At 43.4% G+C, this 17,359-nt stretch overlaps 1 protein-coding gene across 2 annotated transcripts in view; it reads right to left on the bottom strand.

The window, feature by feature from the left end:
- Nucleotides 1-17,359, bottom strand: part of LOC8030156 (NEDD8 ultimate buster 1) — a 47,676-nt gene that overhangs the window by 18,821 nt on the left and 11,496 nt on the right. For both annotated transcript variants that reach the window (XM_002409330.5, XM_029971087.4), the window contains exons 6-7: nt 9,775-9,961; nt 5,438-5,596 (exon numbers count right to left, since the gene is read on the bottom strand). In XM_002409330.5, the coding sequence (XP_002409374.3) occupies nt 5,438-5,596; nt 9,775-9,961 (346 nt within the window). The remainder of the gene's footprint in view (nt 1-5,437; nt 5,597-9,774; nt 9,962-17,359) is intronic.

Below are 17,359 nucleotides of genomic sequence, written 5' to 3' on the forward strand. Positions count from 1 at the left end.
ATAATAGCAGAGCGTCGCGGGCGTCGAAGTCGGCGTAAGAGCAGAGTCGAACGCTGGGGCGAGACTGACCGCAGATCGCCACGTGGAGCCCCTTATGTACGCGTGTTGGCTTCTGGAACAATCGGCCTAGAACGTTCAACGACTAGAACATTCAGAACTCTATCAAACAAGAATGAACTCGAACTCACGAGAACACAATGTTGAAAGAATAAATAAGAGAATGTTCCACTAACTGGAATCGAACCTAGACTTTCCGCGCGACAGTCAAGCGCGGTAACCACTCGGCCACACACGCGGTACTTGCCGACGCGCGTGGCAATATCGTCACTGAAGGGATCGCAAAGCTTGACGATTAAGTCCTGGGGATCACATTGTTGACCACACCAACAATGCGACCCCACAACTTCGTCATCAAGTTTTGCAAAGGAGATTAAAAAAAAACGGCCACTTTTATCCTTGAAATTATGCGGCGACAAAGGAGCTTCTTGGTCAGTGGCGCGTGTGAATATACTTGGGTCCCTCTAGTGTCAGTAAGCTTGAGTGAAGTGAGAAACATTCCTACCTAATATTGTTGCACGGCCCCTTTAAGAATGACAGCAGGATGCCGGATTCACTATTGTGGATGTAGCAGGATGCCGGATTCACTAAGAACGTTTTATCTTAAAGGGCAACTCCGCTTCAGTTTTGTTTTTGAAAAAAAAAAAAAAAACAATGCAGTCCTCTTCAGTATCACCTATGAAGACCACAGACCAAATATTATGACCTATTCCTGTCTAAATGTTTCTTAAACGGTTTGGCAAACTTAGCAACTTGCCAAGTTGCCGAAATCGGCTGACTCGAGTGAGCGAATTGAGGCGCAACCAACAGCACAGTCAAGGCTACGGCGTAGTCAACACTGAGCTAAACATCATCCCCATTGTCCCTTTTTGCTTCTTTTTACTTCTCCGAGCAAGCGTAACGGATGACATCAGCAATGTTTCCTCTCGGTGCTCAGCGGTGTCCACGTGATTGGCGTAACTGACCTGCTCAGCTTGTATATTCAGAGCCGTCCAGCCATTTCACCGTAGTCCCGCCGTTTCCGCGTCACAACCGCCGCCGTTGTCTCACCGTTTGTGATTATAGTCTCTCCGAGTTTTGTTCACACTACGGACAATACGCGCAAAACGTTATGCCGCAGTTCTGCGGACGTCGTCAGATGTCGTAGACACCAAAGCGTGGTGCAGAGTGCGGTGCACACGACGCTTACGCCTGGCACACATCCGCCCCAATCCCGGCAGTCGTTGCGAAGAGGATCATGTCATATTTCATACCACGTGATAGCCATGTTCTTGGCAGCCCAAGCCAATGTTGCCAGACGGATCCGAAGTTTCGGTTATGATTTCTGCACGTGTTTAAAGTTAGATTTATCAATATATATACCATTTCTTACGAAGCATATGACATAGTGTCTTTTATTAGTGCTTTTTAATGTGAAATCACTCATTATCCTGAAATCTTCACTATTGAGTGGTGTTGCCCTTTAAGATATTTTTGCCAAGAAGTTTGCAAGTTACACACATTGTAAGAAGTTCTCAAATCAATATTCTGGAATGAATTCAAAAGTAAGAAAAAAAAACTTAGGAAAAAAAAAAAAAATTACACCATCTTCCCGAGGGGAACCATGGGGTGATGCGAAGCATCGTTCCATCACACTTCATTGGAAGAACGGAGTGAAGTGGAGTCAACAGCGGTGAACTGAACGCGCGCAGAAATTGGTTTGCTCTTTATGTTTATACAGCCTTGATGGAGATGCGTTTTAACGGGTAATCGGTCTCTTAGCTGTAGATGAGAAATTTAGCCAGTGCAGTACAACCGCTAACCTGGGATTCTTAACGTGCATCACGCAGTAGTCATCACACGAATGCGTGCCGGTACGAAACTCATCCAGATCGAAATGGGCGGGGGTGGCGGGGACTCGAACCCAGGAGGTTTCCAGCGCAAGCTTTCGCTCCACGCTCCGAGCTGAGACGCGTTAGCCCACTCGGCCACTTCCTCCCCTTGAATGCGCGCAGCGCGCTACCGCTGCTTATATTCAAACTTGAAGGAGAAGAAACTAGAGGAGGAGAGTTGCGCCTGCGCGCGCGGTGTGAGTAGAATCGAACGCACGCGAAGTGCACGCAGCTGGTAGCTGCGTGCACTTTGCGCAGCTGTTGGAGAGAGAGAGAACGCACGCGCAGCGAGGAGAGTTGCGCATGCGTAGTGTGAGTGCGGACTACGACGCCGCGGGACATAGCCCGAGCAAGAGATCTCCGCATCTAAAACGAGAGCTTCCGGTGTCCCGCATCGCGAGAGCGGGCTTTTATGGCGACAGCGCCTTCAGCAACACAAACAGCCAATGGGAGAGCTCGGCATGTTTTGAAGCACGTGGGTTTGGATAAAAAGAAATAAAACATAGGCAGCGGTCGTTTCAACGTGCACTGTTGATTTGATCATCGTGTCCGTGCAGTGAGATGTCAGCACTACCCCGATTTAAACAAATCCAAATGCCCAGCTTACCACGGACGGGACGGCTGGCATAACCACTTTGGTTGATTTTTAGAAACTCGTTCACTACGACGTCAAAAAACACTGTCATCATTGGTAAAGGGGACGGCCCGCACGGCTAGTTTGCAAAATGGCATGCGTGGGAACAAATCGCCACAACATTGTTCGTGGTCTCAGGGATCTGGAAAGTAGCCGACGTTTTTTCTATCACAAAAGTGCCAGAAGGAGCCACCTGTTGAATACGTAAGAGGGGTGTGTGTTCGATATAAGCGCTGGAACCATGCTGTTGGACTTGCGTGTTAGAAACCGTTTCGGGACCAATCTTTTTACCTTACAATCTCTTCTACAGACTGCGAGGACACTACACAATCGCAACTCGATGCTGACATTAACCTTCAGCAGGGGAAGCGTTCGACCCCCGTCGTGTAGCTCCCAAGACAAACTCCATCTCAACCCGTGTTTGTTGTTTTCACTACTGTCAGATCAGGACAAAAGGGACATATTCAAAGGATAAAGCATACGTGCCAAATGATGCAAAGGTAAAGGCAATCCTTACGGCATTCATCTGAACTTTCTGTCAAACAAAACAGCCGATCAAACCGATGGGAGTGTCCCTGCGACGAGAGCCTCCGCCACCACTGCCTAAAGAGGACAATGAGGGGGCAAGTCCAAGGGATTAGACCCCTGTTGTAGGATTTCGTGTTATCTCACGCAAAATTTACAAACATTTTGCTTCAAGAATATCGAGAAGTTGTTAATTTTTACGCAAGTTATATTTACAACCTTTTTTGTCGCAAGATAATTTTAAGAATCCCGCCTCCAATGTTTTCGATGCGTGAAACAATTTCATCGGTCAAGAGACTGCAAAAGCGTGCGAGAGCCTTTATGCGGGAAGTGTGGTGGCAGACATTTGACTGCCATGTACAACTCGAAATTGGCTGCACTGTCAAACAGCCCTGTGCAAAAATCCTCAACTCAAAGGAGATCCAGTGCTCAATCAAATAACTCAAACCACGTACTACAATTGACTGCCAAGGTATGCGAAAACGGACAAGTTGAGATGTTGCATCGAGTGCTCAATGACAGTGGAAATCGGCACTTCTTCCAATGAATTGATGAGGAAGGTCTCACTATTTTCACCTTTGGTAACTCAACAGAAGGAAATGTTGTTGTATTGAGGTTCTTCCAAGAAGTCGCCGCAGTACAGCTGAACTAGCCATCGAAGCCTTGGAAGTTCCCAAAATTTGCAAACAGAGCCCAATAACTATGAGTTGCAACTTGACAAATCTCCAGTCAAAAATGTTAAATAACCTTCTCAAAAAAAAAAAAAAAAGAAAAAAAAAAGAAAAACAATTTTATTTTTATTTGATTGAAGCAGCATGTATAACTGATAAACATGTTTTGAGTTTCGAAATATCTGCACACATGTGTGACCTTTTATTACGTAACCTTTCATTCAGTTCTGTGCAGCATGAGCCTGGGTGTGCAGTTACATTATTATAATTATTATTTTGTTTATTCACAAACTTGATTGGACATGATGCCCTCCTCTATAGACCTTTCCAGCACTTATCACCGGGGCAAACAATGCCGAGTCACTTAGCTGCTCAGAAGGTGTTCCACAGCCCAGCAAACAAAGATGGCAGTGTGCAGAAGGCGATTTTTGCAAAGGTCTATATTGTGCCCCTCCAGGTAACTAATTTATCTTTTTGGAGGTGATGGCAAGAAGAAAAAACTATTTCTGATCTGCTCACCATTTCCGTTGCATACCATTACATAGTCCAAAAGATTGAAGTTTTCTGTTGGTATTTAAACATTTGATTCCTCGCCAGTGTTGGAACACCGAGTGGGGATATATTTTCAAGGCGTAGCGACAAAACACAATCAATTAATACACATCTTTTCTAGCTGTTAGAGTCCATTAAAACTTTATGGTCATGTGTCCGAAGTTACCCGACAAAGGAATATATTCTCGCTGCAGTCAGGCGTCTGGGCTCCCCTGACAGTTATTGCAAGCGCCCCGACAATTCTGACCGGTCCCATCTACCATCAGCAGCATAAGCATGATGTCGTCTAATTTAGCATTTATGTGAGATGGCATAAAAAATTAAAATTTTCAACTTCCTTTTTCTGGACAAGCTGAATTTTTTGCAGGCACATTGTTGATTATTGCAATTTACTTTTCGTTTGCTTTTTACGGAAAATATGTTAGTGATTTAAGTGACAGTGAAGGTGATTTTAGCAGAGAAGACAACCGTGAAGAGAGCTCTGAAAGTTCCTGTGATGAATCCTCAGAGAATGATTGTGACAGTTCCGTGAATGGGAGTGATGAGGAGATGGATGCAGACCAAAATTTGGGGACCCCTTGCTGTACAGTCCACTTTCAACTTTTCTTTCGTGGACGCTTTGATGATAAATTTTATTTATGACCACTAAGTGATTGTATTGTTTTGAGTGTAAAATAATTCTGAACCGAGGAACCACCAAGGCTACTCATTAATTGTGGGGTGGAATGCTTGTACAACCACACCAGTGAACACAAAGTGAATGAACGGCCCGACACCTTCATCAAACCCACATCTTATTGTAAATACTGAGTATAATCCTGTTTTTTATTCTCCTCCCTAATGATTTATCAGAAACAATGAGACAGCCATTAAGTCAAAGAAGCTGAATTCAGCCTTTGAATAATCATGATGACTACGTGCAGTGCATTAAGGAATTCTTAACAGGGTGAGGTTTGCTCTTACACAGGAAACATTTTGTAAAATGTGTGCTTCTACACTTTAATCATCACTTTCTGTTGCAAGTATCCTTCGAGTGGAAGAAAGCAAATACTCGCTTATCGACGAATTTTGATACTAGAGCATGTGTTTACTACAAAGTTTGCAAAAGAAGAAAACAGAGGCCTTACCTGAGTCATGGCTTCGTCATCCACCTTGAGTCGTGCTATGGTGGAAGCTGCCCGCTCCAAATATTGCTGTGCCTGGGGGTACTGCTGCTGATGAAAGGCCACGATACCTTGCAGCAGGTACAAGCGGCTGTACAGAGCTGCTTCCTTGTCTGAGCCACCCTAGGTGAGAATGTTTTTGATTAGCAGAATTATTTTGATAAAGAACTACAGAAATGCCCCCTACAGACAATGGAACAAAGTTTTCTTTTAAGAATTCCTATGTTGACACTAGTCAAATTGGGGGGTTTTACGTGCCAAACCAACAAAGGGTATCGGCAAGCCACAGCAGAGGACCAAGTACTATGCCTTTCAAGCCTTAACTGCTCCAACATTCCAGAAGGGATTGCAGTGATTCTCCACATATAAATTGCATGTTGCCAAACAATATTTTTGAAATCGAATTAGTTATTTCCGTAACCACCCCCCTTAGTTTGTCTGAAGACACCCCCTAAAAAAATCTTCTGCAAAAAAAAAAAAAAAAGATTATTTTGCGTGAAATTTTTGTTTTCTTGAGTGCGCTGGCTCAAAAGTGGTTTCTATATGAAGCTAACGTCACAGTGGCATCAGAGCACGAGTCGCTTCATTGCCTCTCCTCCATGGTGCTTAGCTCCTTGGCTCCTCCTCCCACTGACGTGAAGGAGAACGGAGAGGTTTGCCTGTTAAATATATATTCATTATTGACATCCATTGTGGTATCACAGTATTGATACCGTGAACGGCACATCTTGACACCGATATTGACAGTGATATTTTCTGACGTTTCCTCTTTGCTTTACTTTGTGCTTTCTTAAGGAAATTACACCGCATTCTTCATTAAATGTTAAAACTGACATGTTGAATGTAGAGTTCCAGAACCTCTGTCGGGCCCCACAGTTGCATCTCTGTCCACATAAAAAAAAAAAAAAGAGTGAACAGCGAAAAAAAAAATTGCCTCCTTGTGCCTGCCTACCTCTGCCTCTGCCTCTGCCTCTGCCTCTGCCTCTGCCCCTGGCCCTGCCCCTGCGTCTGCCCCTGCGTCTGCCCCTGCGTCTGCCCCTGCGTCTGCCCCTGCGTCTGCCCCTGCGTCTGCCCCTGCGTCTGCCCCTGCCCCTGCCCCTGCCCCTGCCCCTGCCCCTGCCCCTGCGTCTGCCCCTGCGTCTGCCCCTGCGTCTGCCCCTGCGTCTGCCCCTGCGTCTGCCCCTGCGTCTGCCCCTGCGTCTGCCCCTGCGTCTGCCCCTGCGTCTGCCCCTGCGTCTGCCTCTGTCCCTCCCTGCCTGCCTGCCTGCCTGCCTGCCCTGGCCCTGCCTGCCCTGGCCCTGCCTGCCCTGGCCCTGCCTGCCCTGGCCCTGCCTGCCCTGGCCCTGCCTGCCCTGGCCCTGCCTGCCCTGGCCCTGCCTGCCCTGGCCCTGCCTGCCCTGGCCCTGCCTGCCCTGGCCCTGCCTGCCCTGGCCCTGCCTGCCCTGGCCCTGCCTGCCCTGGCCCTGCCTGCCCTGGCCCTGCCTGCCCTGGCCCTGCCTGCCCTGGCCCTGCCTGCCCTGGCCCTGCCTGCCCTGGCCCTGCCTGCCCTGGCCCTGCCTGCCCTGGCCCTGCCTGCCCTGGCCCTGGCCCTGGCCCTGGCCCTGGCCCTGGCCCTGGCCCTGCCCTGCCCTGCCGTTTTTCGATTTGCATCTTTCCTTTAAGCTACTCCAGATAACATGAAACTAGAAAAAAGCAATTGCAGCGAGAGAGCTTTTGAAAGTGACAGCAGTGTGATATTGCTTCCAATCAAAACAAAATTAGCACTGCACACCTCCTCAAAGATTTATGCAAGATGTCGGCTGACAGCTAGAGTGGCTGGAAATCCATGCGCGGCATAGATGATGCCCTGATTCACTGGGAATAAGAATTTGGCTAATCTAAGTTAGGAAATCACGAGGGATGGTGCCAGATGTGGTTCCCTCTCAGCCCGGCTCACATTTTGCAGAATAAACCACATGACAAGTTTTTTTAAATGCTGCCCTATGTCCTTCCTTCAAACATCTATCTAATCACCATGCTCCTTGAAATGAGAAAAAAAGAGTGTGGACCCAATGCCACTACATTTGTGAAAAAAGTTCAGTTTCAAATATATGGCAAATTCAAAGGAGCCATATCATGCTACATTTTTAAACATATATTCCCTCCACTTAAGGAGCATAAACACATTCCATAATGACTGACAATGCAAGAACTGCAAGGCATACCCCTACATACACACTGACACAGTCCATTGAGCTACATAGTCACACACTGCCAGCACTAGCAGTGCAGTCCCCATAAAAAAAAAAATAAAAGGAAAACTGGACGCACTGCTTGCTCCACTCAACATGCTTGTCAGTGCCCCACAGGGGTTGAACAGGTTGTGGAGCAAGTTTTGGAGCAGAAAAATCTGGAGTTTGGAGCAGCTTAGGAGCATGAAATTCTCGTTTTGGAGCAGCAGTTTACGCATCTTGAAGCAACTTCGGAGCAGAAAAGTGTACAGTTTGAGCAGAGTAGGAGCAGAAAATGTTAACGCAGCTTATCAGCAACTGAAATCATAAAAAATCTGATTTAAATCACATAAATCTGATTTTTCTTCTTTATACGTTATTGTTTTCCACCCTGGTTCCAATAAGTCATCAGCGCCAATACGCACCGAGATAAAATATAAAAGAACAAAAAAAAACGGAAAAGGCAAACCCGAGTCCAATGCGTATAGATGAGGACAACAAACACAGACTTGCTGCAAAGTTAGGTAGGCACCAGGTACCTCAAGCTTATACGAACTGATGCCAAAGAGCAATTGTAGTGCCAAACTTCTTAAAGCGGTGATTTGAGAGCATGAACAGGGAAGCACGGTTTACTACAACCAGACATCGATCGGACGCTCGTAGAAAGCACGTGCAGATAGAAAAAAACTCACCACAAAAGTGAGTCCCAAGGTAAATAGTGAATTGGCAGAAAAACTATGAGCAGCACATACACGCTAAGTATGGGTGTGTGACCCGATTCATTGATTGTTCACGCACTGGAAGCACATGTGGGATACTCGAAGGTACGTACTGTGGGTGACGGCGATGTCCATGTTGACGAGAAGATTACGGACACGATTGAACAATTACACAATGGAGGCGCTCAATAGCATTTTTAAGAAAAGGTTTACTCTCAAAACAAAAGAAATACTTGCTCATTTCGATAGCCTGTGCGCCATACCTCGCGTGGCCAGACAGCGAGACCACGTGACAGCCTACCGGTAGCATGCAGTCACAAATGACAGCGGAAAATAGTAGGAAAATCGAGTAAATACGGTACTTGTCGCTTAAAATCAGGGGTGTCGAATGGGGAGAGAGATTTCCCACCCCTCCTCCCCCTTCCTGCTCCCATTTCGCTGCTTAAAATATATAAAGCACAGTGCAGACAATCTAAACTACTAAATTTTAAGGAAAGAAGTGACAAATATTTTAATACTATTTTTTCGTTTTTATAAAATGTAAACAATACAAACAATGTGGAAATAACAGAGAGATGCTTCGCCAGATCTCGCTATTCAAGTAGCTTACCGGCAGACAAAACTGACAGTTTCTTTACATTCATTCAATACTGAACTCGCATGAGCAAGCAGTATTGATGAGCTACAGGCAGTGTATTCAACAACCACATGTATCAGTGGCATTGGAACGGGAATGGGGATTGCCCCCCACAGACATATTTCTAAAGTAAACAATTCAGGAAAAAGGGAGGGAAATCACCATCACCCTCCTCCCATGTCCCTATCACTTATGACACCACTGACACGAATGCAGTGTTCTCATATTTTTAATAATTTTGCCTCTCTAACATTTACAAGTTCCAGGTTGCGGTAAATTTCATAGGACCTATTTATCCCAACACGTAGGTAGTGCACCGTGCAAAGTATAAGTAAACAGGCTGTGCGCCAGTCGTCAGGTGGGAGGCGGGGCCTACAAAAGCTTCAAGCTCTCTGCTGTTTTTATGCTGTCAGTCACTACACTTTCAGCATAATGCTGCTTGTTGTGCTTTTAAGAGGCCATATGACACAGAATACTGTATACCACGTCACTGCACCAGCCAAACTTTACTGTAACCGCTATTCTACTTTCAAATGAGCAGCACTTGCTTCCTCACTTCTGGTGATCAAAGGTCATCTACTACATATAGGACGAAAAATGTGAGATTGGCAAGTTCCCTTTTTTTAGGGAGACTTAAAAAAAACTGAATGCTTCATGGGGAAATGAAAATGACATCAAAATTATTGAAATATGTTTACATTTCCGGAAAGCTCAAATGTTCTAGATACCACTTGCCTTGATTGCTGTAAGGCGTTCCAAGTTTTCGCCATAACATCGATGAAATCCCATCTCACAGGCTTTCAATCGTGCCTCTGCATCAAAGAGCTGATTTACACTCTGCAGGGAGAGATAGCACCATGTAATGTCGAGGCATAGGAGGGCATAATTGTCCACACTCTTCAGTAGCTCTGAATTGCAATGTCTGAAAGAAAGCAAAATCCAACACCTTACATATCCACTTGTACAATCTCTACTACATTTATATTTAGCTAAGCCTCCACAAAGCAAGTTTAATAGAAGGAGAGACAGAATATACCTAGATATCAATGCCATATCATTCCCTGCCACGCTAGCCATATATGACACTTAGTTGTTCTTAAGGAAGCAAAAGTGGTGGAGGAGAACCTCAACTAATCGACGGCTTACATCCAGAGTTTTGTTCCCAACCGCTATCAAGAGGGAAACCCAAAGAGTTCAAACCCAAATTAGAAACCTAATTTTCAGCCTGGTCGTTAGTGCTGTTTCTTACGCTTGTCATTGAACTTGAGTGTCGATGCATGTAAACACAAACAGTAGCTGCATTTCAGAGAGCGGCTATAATTTTTAGTAGTAGTTCTTTTTAAAGGACAAGCGGTGCCAACTTAAGAATCGGTTCAGGACATTTCCTCAATTACTTTGATAAAGAAGAGAAAGTTTAGACTTCATGTTTTCTTAAATGTGAGGTCCAATTTTTTTGTTTTAAAACTACACTGAATTGTTTTTGTTTTGACTAATAAAGTTATGTTACTTTACCCCTTATTTTAATATCCAAACCAGCCATGCAAGACAATGAGGAAAGAATGAGAGGCTTTATTGCAGCTTGGCCTACCTAGTTCTGCACAAGTGCAGGGCCCTTCTATGCCCAGTAAATTTTGTATGCACACAGTGCCATGCAGCGCATTATGCCAGAAGAACAATGGCACCTTACACATTTATACTTGCTCTTCTAGAGTGGAATTTCTCCAAAATAAAGAGAAAACAACTCATTTCAGCTTTCTCCAAAGGCTATGTACTAGACCAGTTTTAGAGGAAAGCATAATTTTATGTCATGTTGCTTAGTTTGGACAGGTCACCAAACTAGCAGCTGTCTCATATTATGGGAATTACATCCTGACGGCAGCCGAAAAACAGCTCAGTGACATAGCGTTCAATGGAACAACTTGAGCAGTGGGTGCTGTTTGTTCACAGAAAAAAGCTCAAGGTACACCTAAGCACTTCTTACGAGTTGTGAATGCGAAAGCATGCAAGCCGCTCGTCCTCTCCCTTTTTCATCTGCCGAGTACTTTTCATCGCCACTCAGTGCGCGTGCTCCCCCGGGCACGCTGACCTTGGACGCCCCATGTTCACGGCACGCTGATGGACACGCAGCACCAGGCGCGTAGCCCGGGGGGCTGTTCAGGTGTCAGAACGCCCCCCAAAATTTTATTCTATTATATATATATATATATATATATATATATATATATATATATATATATATATATATATATATATATATATATATATATATATATATATATATATATATATATATATATATATATATATATATATATATATATATATATATATATATATATATATATATATATATATACACATATATATAACTGAGAATAAAGGAAAACCCTTGGTGAAAACAGCAACAACGAACGGTTTATTCTTCTATGTTTCAGCCGGAGTCCGGCCTTCGTAAGCCAGACTCCGGCCGAAACGTTGAAGAATAAACCGTCCGTTGTTGCTGTTTTCACCGAGGGTTTTCTTTTCTTCTCAGTGACACCCACGCCTTTGGCCCCTTGCCACCATACCTATTATATATCTATATATATATACCGAGAGAGAGAGAGAGAGAGAGAGAGAAATACCTATTTATATATTTTTTTTTTTTATTTTTTTATTGTGTGTGTGATTGCACCAGTACCTTGAAACATCACCCGAAAATATTTTCTGGCTACGCCACTGCGCAGCGCCATGAGGTAAGCTGCTCGAGGAAACTGATGAGCGTAGCGCCCAATGGGAGCCCCGTCGACGTGCGCCAGCCAATGGAACCTTAGGGATCAAGGAAACTAGGTGCCGTTTTCACACTTCAAACTGATGACGTCAGCTCGCTCCATAAGACAGTTAATGCTTTCGATTAAAAAAATACAGCTGAACTAAGGACACTGCAGTGATTTTGCCAGTCAGGCATCTGCATTTATTGCCACCTCCTCACCAGGAATTTTTTCCAGTTGGAGCGGCTATCTCCATGATGGGGGGATTGAGGGGGGGGGGGGGGGGGGGGGTTTGGTCACGAAACTCTCCCCTTTCTGCCTACGCCACTGATAGGCAACTTTTGGAATCGACAGTAATTGGGGGGCTGGTCTTTCATATTTCTAATGAATGAGCCACCTAATAACTCATGATTTCCGCACTGTTGACACTGGGCAATCAATGTGTATCGTTGGGTGGTGATAAGCGTGATAAGCACAGGCTGGCAAAATTGCTGCAATGTCCCCAGTTCAGTCACAATTTCGGCCCTGAGTGAGTGGCATCTCCTGCTTGAGCTGTTCCACTAAGCACAACATCATGGAATTTTTTGTTTGACTGCTGCCAGGATAGTGCTCCCATGAGATAAGACACGGTTTGCATATTCCATATAAGTTTGGTGAGCACTGTACATCTGTAACAACGGTGCCTGCAAGAGGCTGTGTGGTAAATGCAGAAGAACATGCTTGCTTGTAGAACTGTAGTTATATTAATGAAACTATATTAAAGGGCATCAGTATTTTATCACCTTTTAAGTGAAAAAGCTAGATTGAATAACACCGTATGTAAAGGGTGTCTAGGAAAAATAATTGCAGTCCTTTCTTCACTGCAAAATGGAACTATGCATCACTCAACGCGCAGTCTCTGGATAGTTAATATCACAGTTAAAAATAAATCTTCCCATTTAAAGCTGTTTACGAATGATTATATAATTTATAGATCAATATCTGACCATGATGACTTCAACACTTTACAGCTTGATTTGAATAGGGTTAAGAAATGATGTAAAAATTGGCAAATAAAACTAAATGTGGGTAAATGTAAGGATACAAAATTTTCTAAAAAAAAAAGGTTAAAGTCGCCTCGTCAACAAGAGTATGTGTTAGACGACTGCTAATTAGAAAGTGTTTTTAGCATTCACTACTTGGATGTTATTTTCTCCGACGATTTAGCGCGGAACATACATACTGATTACCTAACTAAAAAAGACAACCAAATGTCAGGCTTTCTAAAAAAAAAAATAAATTTTTGATATTGCAACAAACAATGAAAGACTAGTAATCAGTATTTTACGTTCATTCAATGAATTTTAGAATAGGGTCATTCCATGTGAAACGTCCCAGACGTTGCGCTCGACCACCTCCGATTTCTAAAAAAAAAATTCATGGGCTTCGGCCACAATGTCCGTAGCCATACCCTAAAATAGTTTTGACGAAAAAAAATTTGTGATGACGTGAGCGCGATTTTAATTTTTGAAAACAGCGTGAAACTAGGCATCACTCAATAATTTACGAAAAATCAGATTTTTTATGAAATACCCAACAATATTTTTTTCTTAAATTTGCATGGTTGTCGGCTTACAATGTGGTTGAGTTTGTGCAGTTCTGCTAAATTTAAATATTTTTAAAAAATGCACAATTTTATTCAAAAATAAACATTTTTGTTATTTTATTAAAAAAATATATAATTGCTCCCTGGACCTAATATAACTGTTTACTGGTTGCCCTCTAGGTATATAACCTATAAAAAATATTTTAAACCGCTGAGTTAAACACCTTGCAGTAAAAGAAAAATCCTGAAGTTGCCAAAAAGTGTGTTTTGACGCATAAACAGCCGTTTATTCCACCGTGAGGTGGTCCAAGTAAAAGTACAAAATATAGTGGGTTTGGAAGAACGATTGATCGTCTTTTGATTCTGAAAGTTTAATCAGAGTAATTTTTGTTTAAAGCGAGAAAACAATTTTTGAAGTTGAACTCTCGCACCACTACCCAGCGTCGCTTCTTAACGCCTCTTCGCCGCACAGCACGCCACCTGCGACGATAGCCGACGCGATTAGGGCCAAAGAAACAACGGAGTTTGCTGCCCGCTTCCCCTCGTCCCTCTTTTCTGGCAGTAAGGGAAGAAATGGCGGGTATCGTGTACTAATCGGAGGTGCCACCAGTGCGTCGCCATAGCAGGCACGTTGAGTCCTTTGTACCCGAGGGCGGCTCCTCACACTCCGAAACGCGATGCCTAATCGACGGGCCGCATCAGCTGACGTGGATGTCTGAAACACGATAATATCGCCGCGAAACCTAGCCGCCACGCATGCTGCGGTTAAAAGCGGAACTATGACCCGGTTCGCGCTTAGTTGGAGCGAAATGAAGGCGACAGGCGAATGATCAAAGCTCTGAAACGCGCTGATTCAGTATGTTATCTCGGACGCTTGAAGCATCGTCACAAGCCAAGATTGCGCTCCTGACATTATTTTCGGTCCATATTGTCAGTGCGGGAATCTTTACATGACCCATTGGAAATAATGATTAAACAAAGACACGTGTCCGTGCTGTGCAGAGAAGAGGCACGTACAAGAAACGACACCAGGTTGCGACGTAAGAGCTCAACTTCAAAATGATTCTTTTTTTTCGTATTTAGAACAAAATTAGTTTAATTAAACATTCAAGGACAAAAGGCAAAAAACTCTTCTGTAAAAGTTATCATGTTTCGCTTTTTGTTTTCGGCCACCTCAAGGCAGAATTGACGGCTCTTTAAACGGCAGAACGACATTTTGCAAAAAATAAGTTGTTTTTTCTGCAAGATATTTAGTTGTACGGCCCGAAACTTTTTTGTCTGCATAATATTTATAGGGTTGCCAATAAGATGTTTAATCACCTGCAGCAACGAGATAGTTTGTAACCAAACTCAAAAAGGCTAAAATTCTCATATATTAACTTTTTTTTTTAAATTGCTTTAAGCGAATATCCATGATCCTTATTACACAACAATCAAAATACCATGTGGTTTTAAGGAATAAAAATAGTCCACTGTTCTATAAAAATATCTTAATTTTCATCAATTAATAAATGACTCCTAGTTTCACTCCTTTTTACGAGTTCAAACCGCCATCACCCCATGAAATTTGTTTCTCGTCAAAAATATTTTAGAGAAGCACCACGAACATTATGGTGAAGAACCATTAATTTTATTTTAGGAATCGGAGATCGCCGTGGGACCTTTGGCATTTGCATGAAGAAGTCCAAGTCAGCTGATGCGGCCCGTCAATTAGGCATCGCGTTTCGGAGTGTGAGGAGCCGCCCTTGGGTACAAAGGGCACAACGTGCCTGCTATGGCGACGCACTGGTGGCACCTCCGATTAGTACACGATACCCGCCGTTTCTTCCCTTACAGCCAGAAAAGAGGGACGAGGGGAAGCGGGCAGCAAACTCCGTTGTTTCTTTGGACCTAATCGCTTCGGCTATCGTCACAGGTGGCGTGCTGTGCGGGGAAGAGGCGTTGAGAAGTGACGCCGGGTAGTGGTGCGAGAGTTCAACTTCAAAAATTGTTTTCTCGCTTTAAACAAAAATTACTCTGATTAAACTTTCAGAATCAAAAGACGATCAATCGTTCTTCCAAACCCACCATATTTTGTATTTTTATTTGGACCACCTCAAGGTGGAATAAACGGCTGTTTATGCGTCAAAACACACTTTTTGGCAACTTCAGGATTTTTGTTTTACTGCAAGGTGTTTAATTCAGCGGTTTAAAATATTTTTTTATAGGTTATATACCTAGAGGGCAACCAATAAACAGTTATATTAGGTCCCGGGAGCAAATATATATTTTTTAATAAAATAACAAAAATGTTTATTTTTGAATAAAATTATGCATTTTTTAAAAATATTTAAATTAAACAAAACTGCACAAACTCAACCACATTGTAAGCCGACAACCATGCAAATTTAAGAAAAAAATATTGTAGGGTATTTCATAAAAAATCTGATTTTTCGTAAATTATTGAGTGATGCCTAGTTTCACGCTGTTTTCAAAAATTAAAATCGCGCTCACGTCATCACAAATTTTTTTTCGTCAAAACTATTTTAGGGTATGGCTACGGACATTGTGGCCGAAGCCCATGAATTTTTTTTAGAAATCGGAGGTGGTCGAGCGCAACGTCTGGGACGTTTCATATGGAATGACCCAATATTGTTGTATTGTGTAGGACCCCTTTACAAACAAATCGACAAGATAGAAGCAATAAAACATTGAAGTCCTGGACTTGTTTTAAATAACTGTCGTCCACGTCAGAGTGTTTAGAAAATGAAAGACAACCTAAACTGGTCATTAATAGCTACCCGATGAAAAACCCCCAGGCAAACATTTTTCTACAACCTTTTCCATGATCACACAATAATCCACAAGGTGAACTACCAGATGGCATCACACTATCTGTCTAAGAGACTAAATCACCCGTTCAAAGTAGAAACCCTGTCACATTTTCACTCATCATTTTTGTTCATACTGCAAGAGACTGGAACCTGTTGTCATCCTCACTATTTCCACTATCATATTCACCATGTTAATTTTCTTCAACTCTTTATGCACCCCTCTCCCTGCTATAATACCCCAGAGGGTGCAGCAGGATCAAGTGTAAACAAATAAATAAGTAAAATGCAGCGCTAGCAATCTGGACCAGATGTAAAAGTCTATGTACAGTAGGATTGCGATGATTCCAACTCTGATATTTCATACTGCTGGTTAATTCAAAATTTTGGTTGTCCCACTATGTTCTTAATGTATTTATAAGCCGCTTAATTCGAACGGCATTTTCGTGCAATTCATACTTTTTTGTTCTGGCGGCCCCGTTGAGTGTGCTTCTTTCTGAGCACCGGTGCACTGCAGAGAGGCAACACCCGCGGAGCTTGCTTCCGCAGGTGTTGCTTCTCCGCAGTGCACCCGTGCTTGGCGAGATGCATACTCAACGGGGCTCAAGCAGGGCACACATGAGCTATGAAAACGGGCACCACGCGAAGATTTCCGCAGTAACTTGTGCGGATGCTGCAACGTGGCGGCATGGCATAGGTCCGCGTCACGGCATCCACGCAAGTTGCTATGAAAACTGTTGTGCGGTGCCATTTTCATCGCTCATGTGTCCCCTGTTTAATAGTCCACATTAGACAACTTCTTGGCCTGATGATAAAACTTAATTTTGTTTTGAGCTGTCATGTGCTGTCAAACAGCCCACGGTAAACAACATTTTTGAGGAATAAATGAATTTATGTCATTCATTTCACAAATGTTTCATGAGTGCCTTTTGACAGAAGCACAACAAGACAAAGACAGAAAGTAAGAGACACAGCACAAGCGCTTGTGCTGCGTCTCTTACTTTCTGTCCTTGTCTTGTTGCGCTTCTGTCAAAAGGAATGATGTACCAACTAGCCCCACTGCCACTATTGTTTCATGTGTGGCACACCAGCTTATGATCAGTAGGCCTATGTAGAGGAAATGATCCAATATCTACTCTGTATGTGTAACCATTGATATGGTAAATCATAATTTT

Source organism: Ixodes scapularis, unplaced genomic scaffold, assembly GCF_016920785.2.
Source record: "Ixodes scapularis isolate PalLabHiFi unplaced genomic scaffold, ASM1692078v2 PGA_scaffold9__187_contigs__length_104089568, whole genome shotgun sequence".
In the NCBI taxonomy this organism is placed as follows: Eukaryota; Metazoa; Arthropoda; class Arachnida; order Ixodida; family Ixodidae; genus Ixodes; species Ixodes scapularis.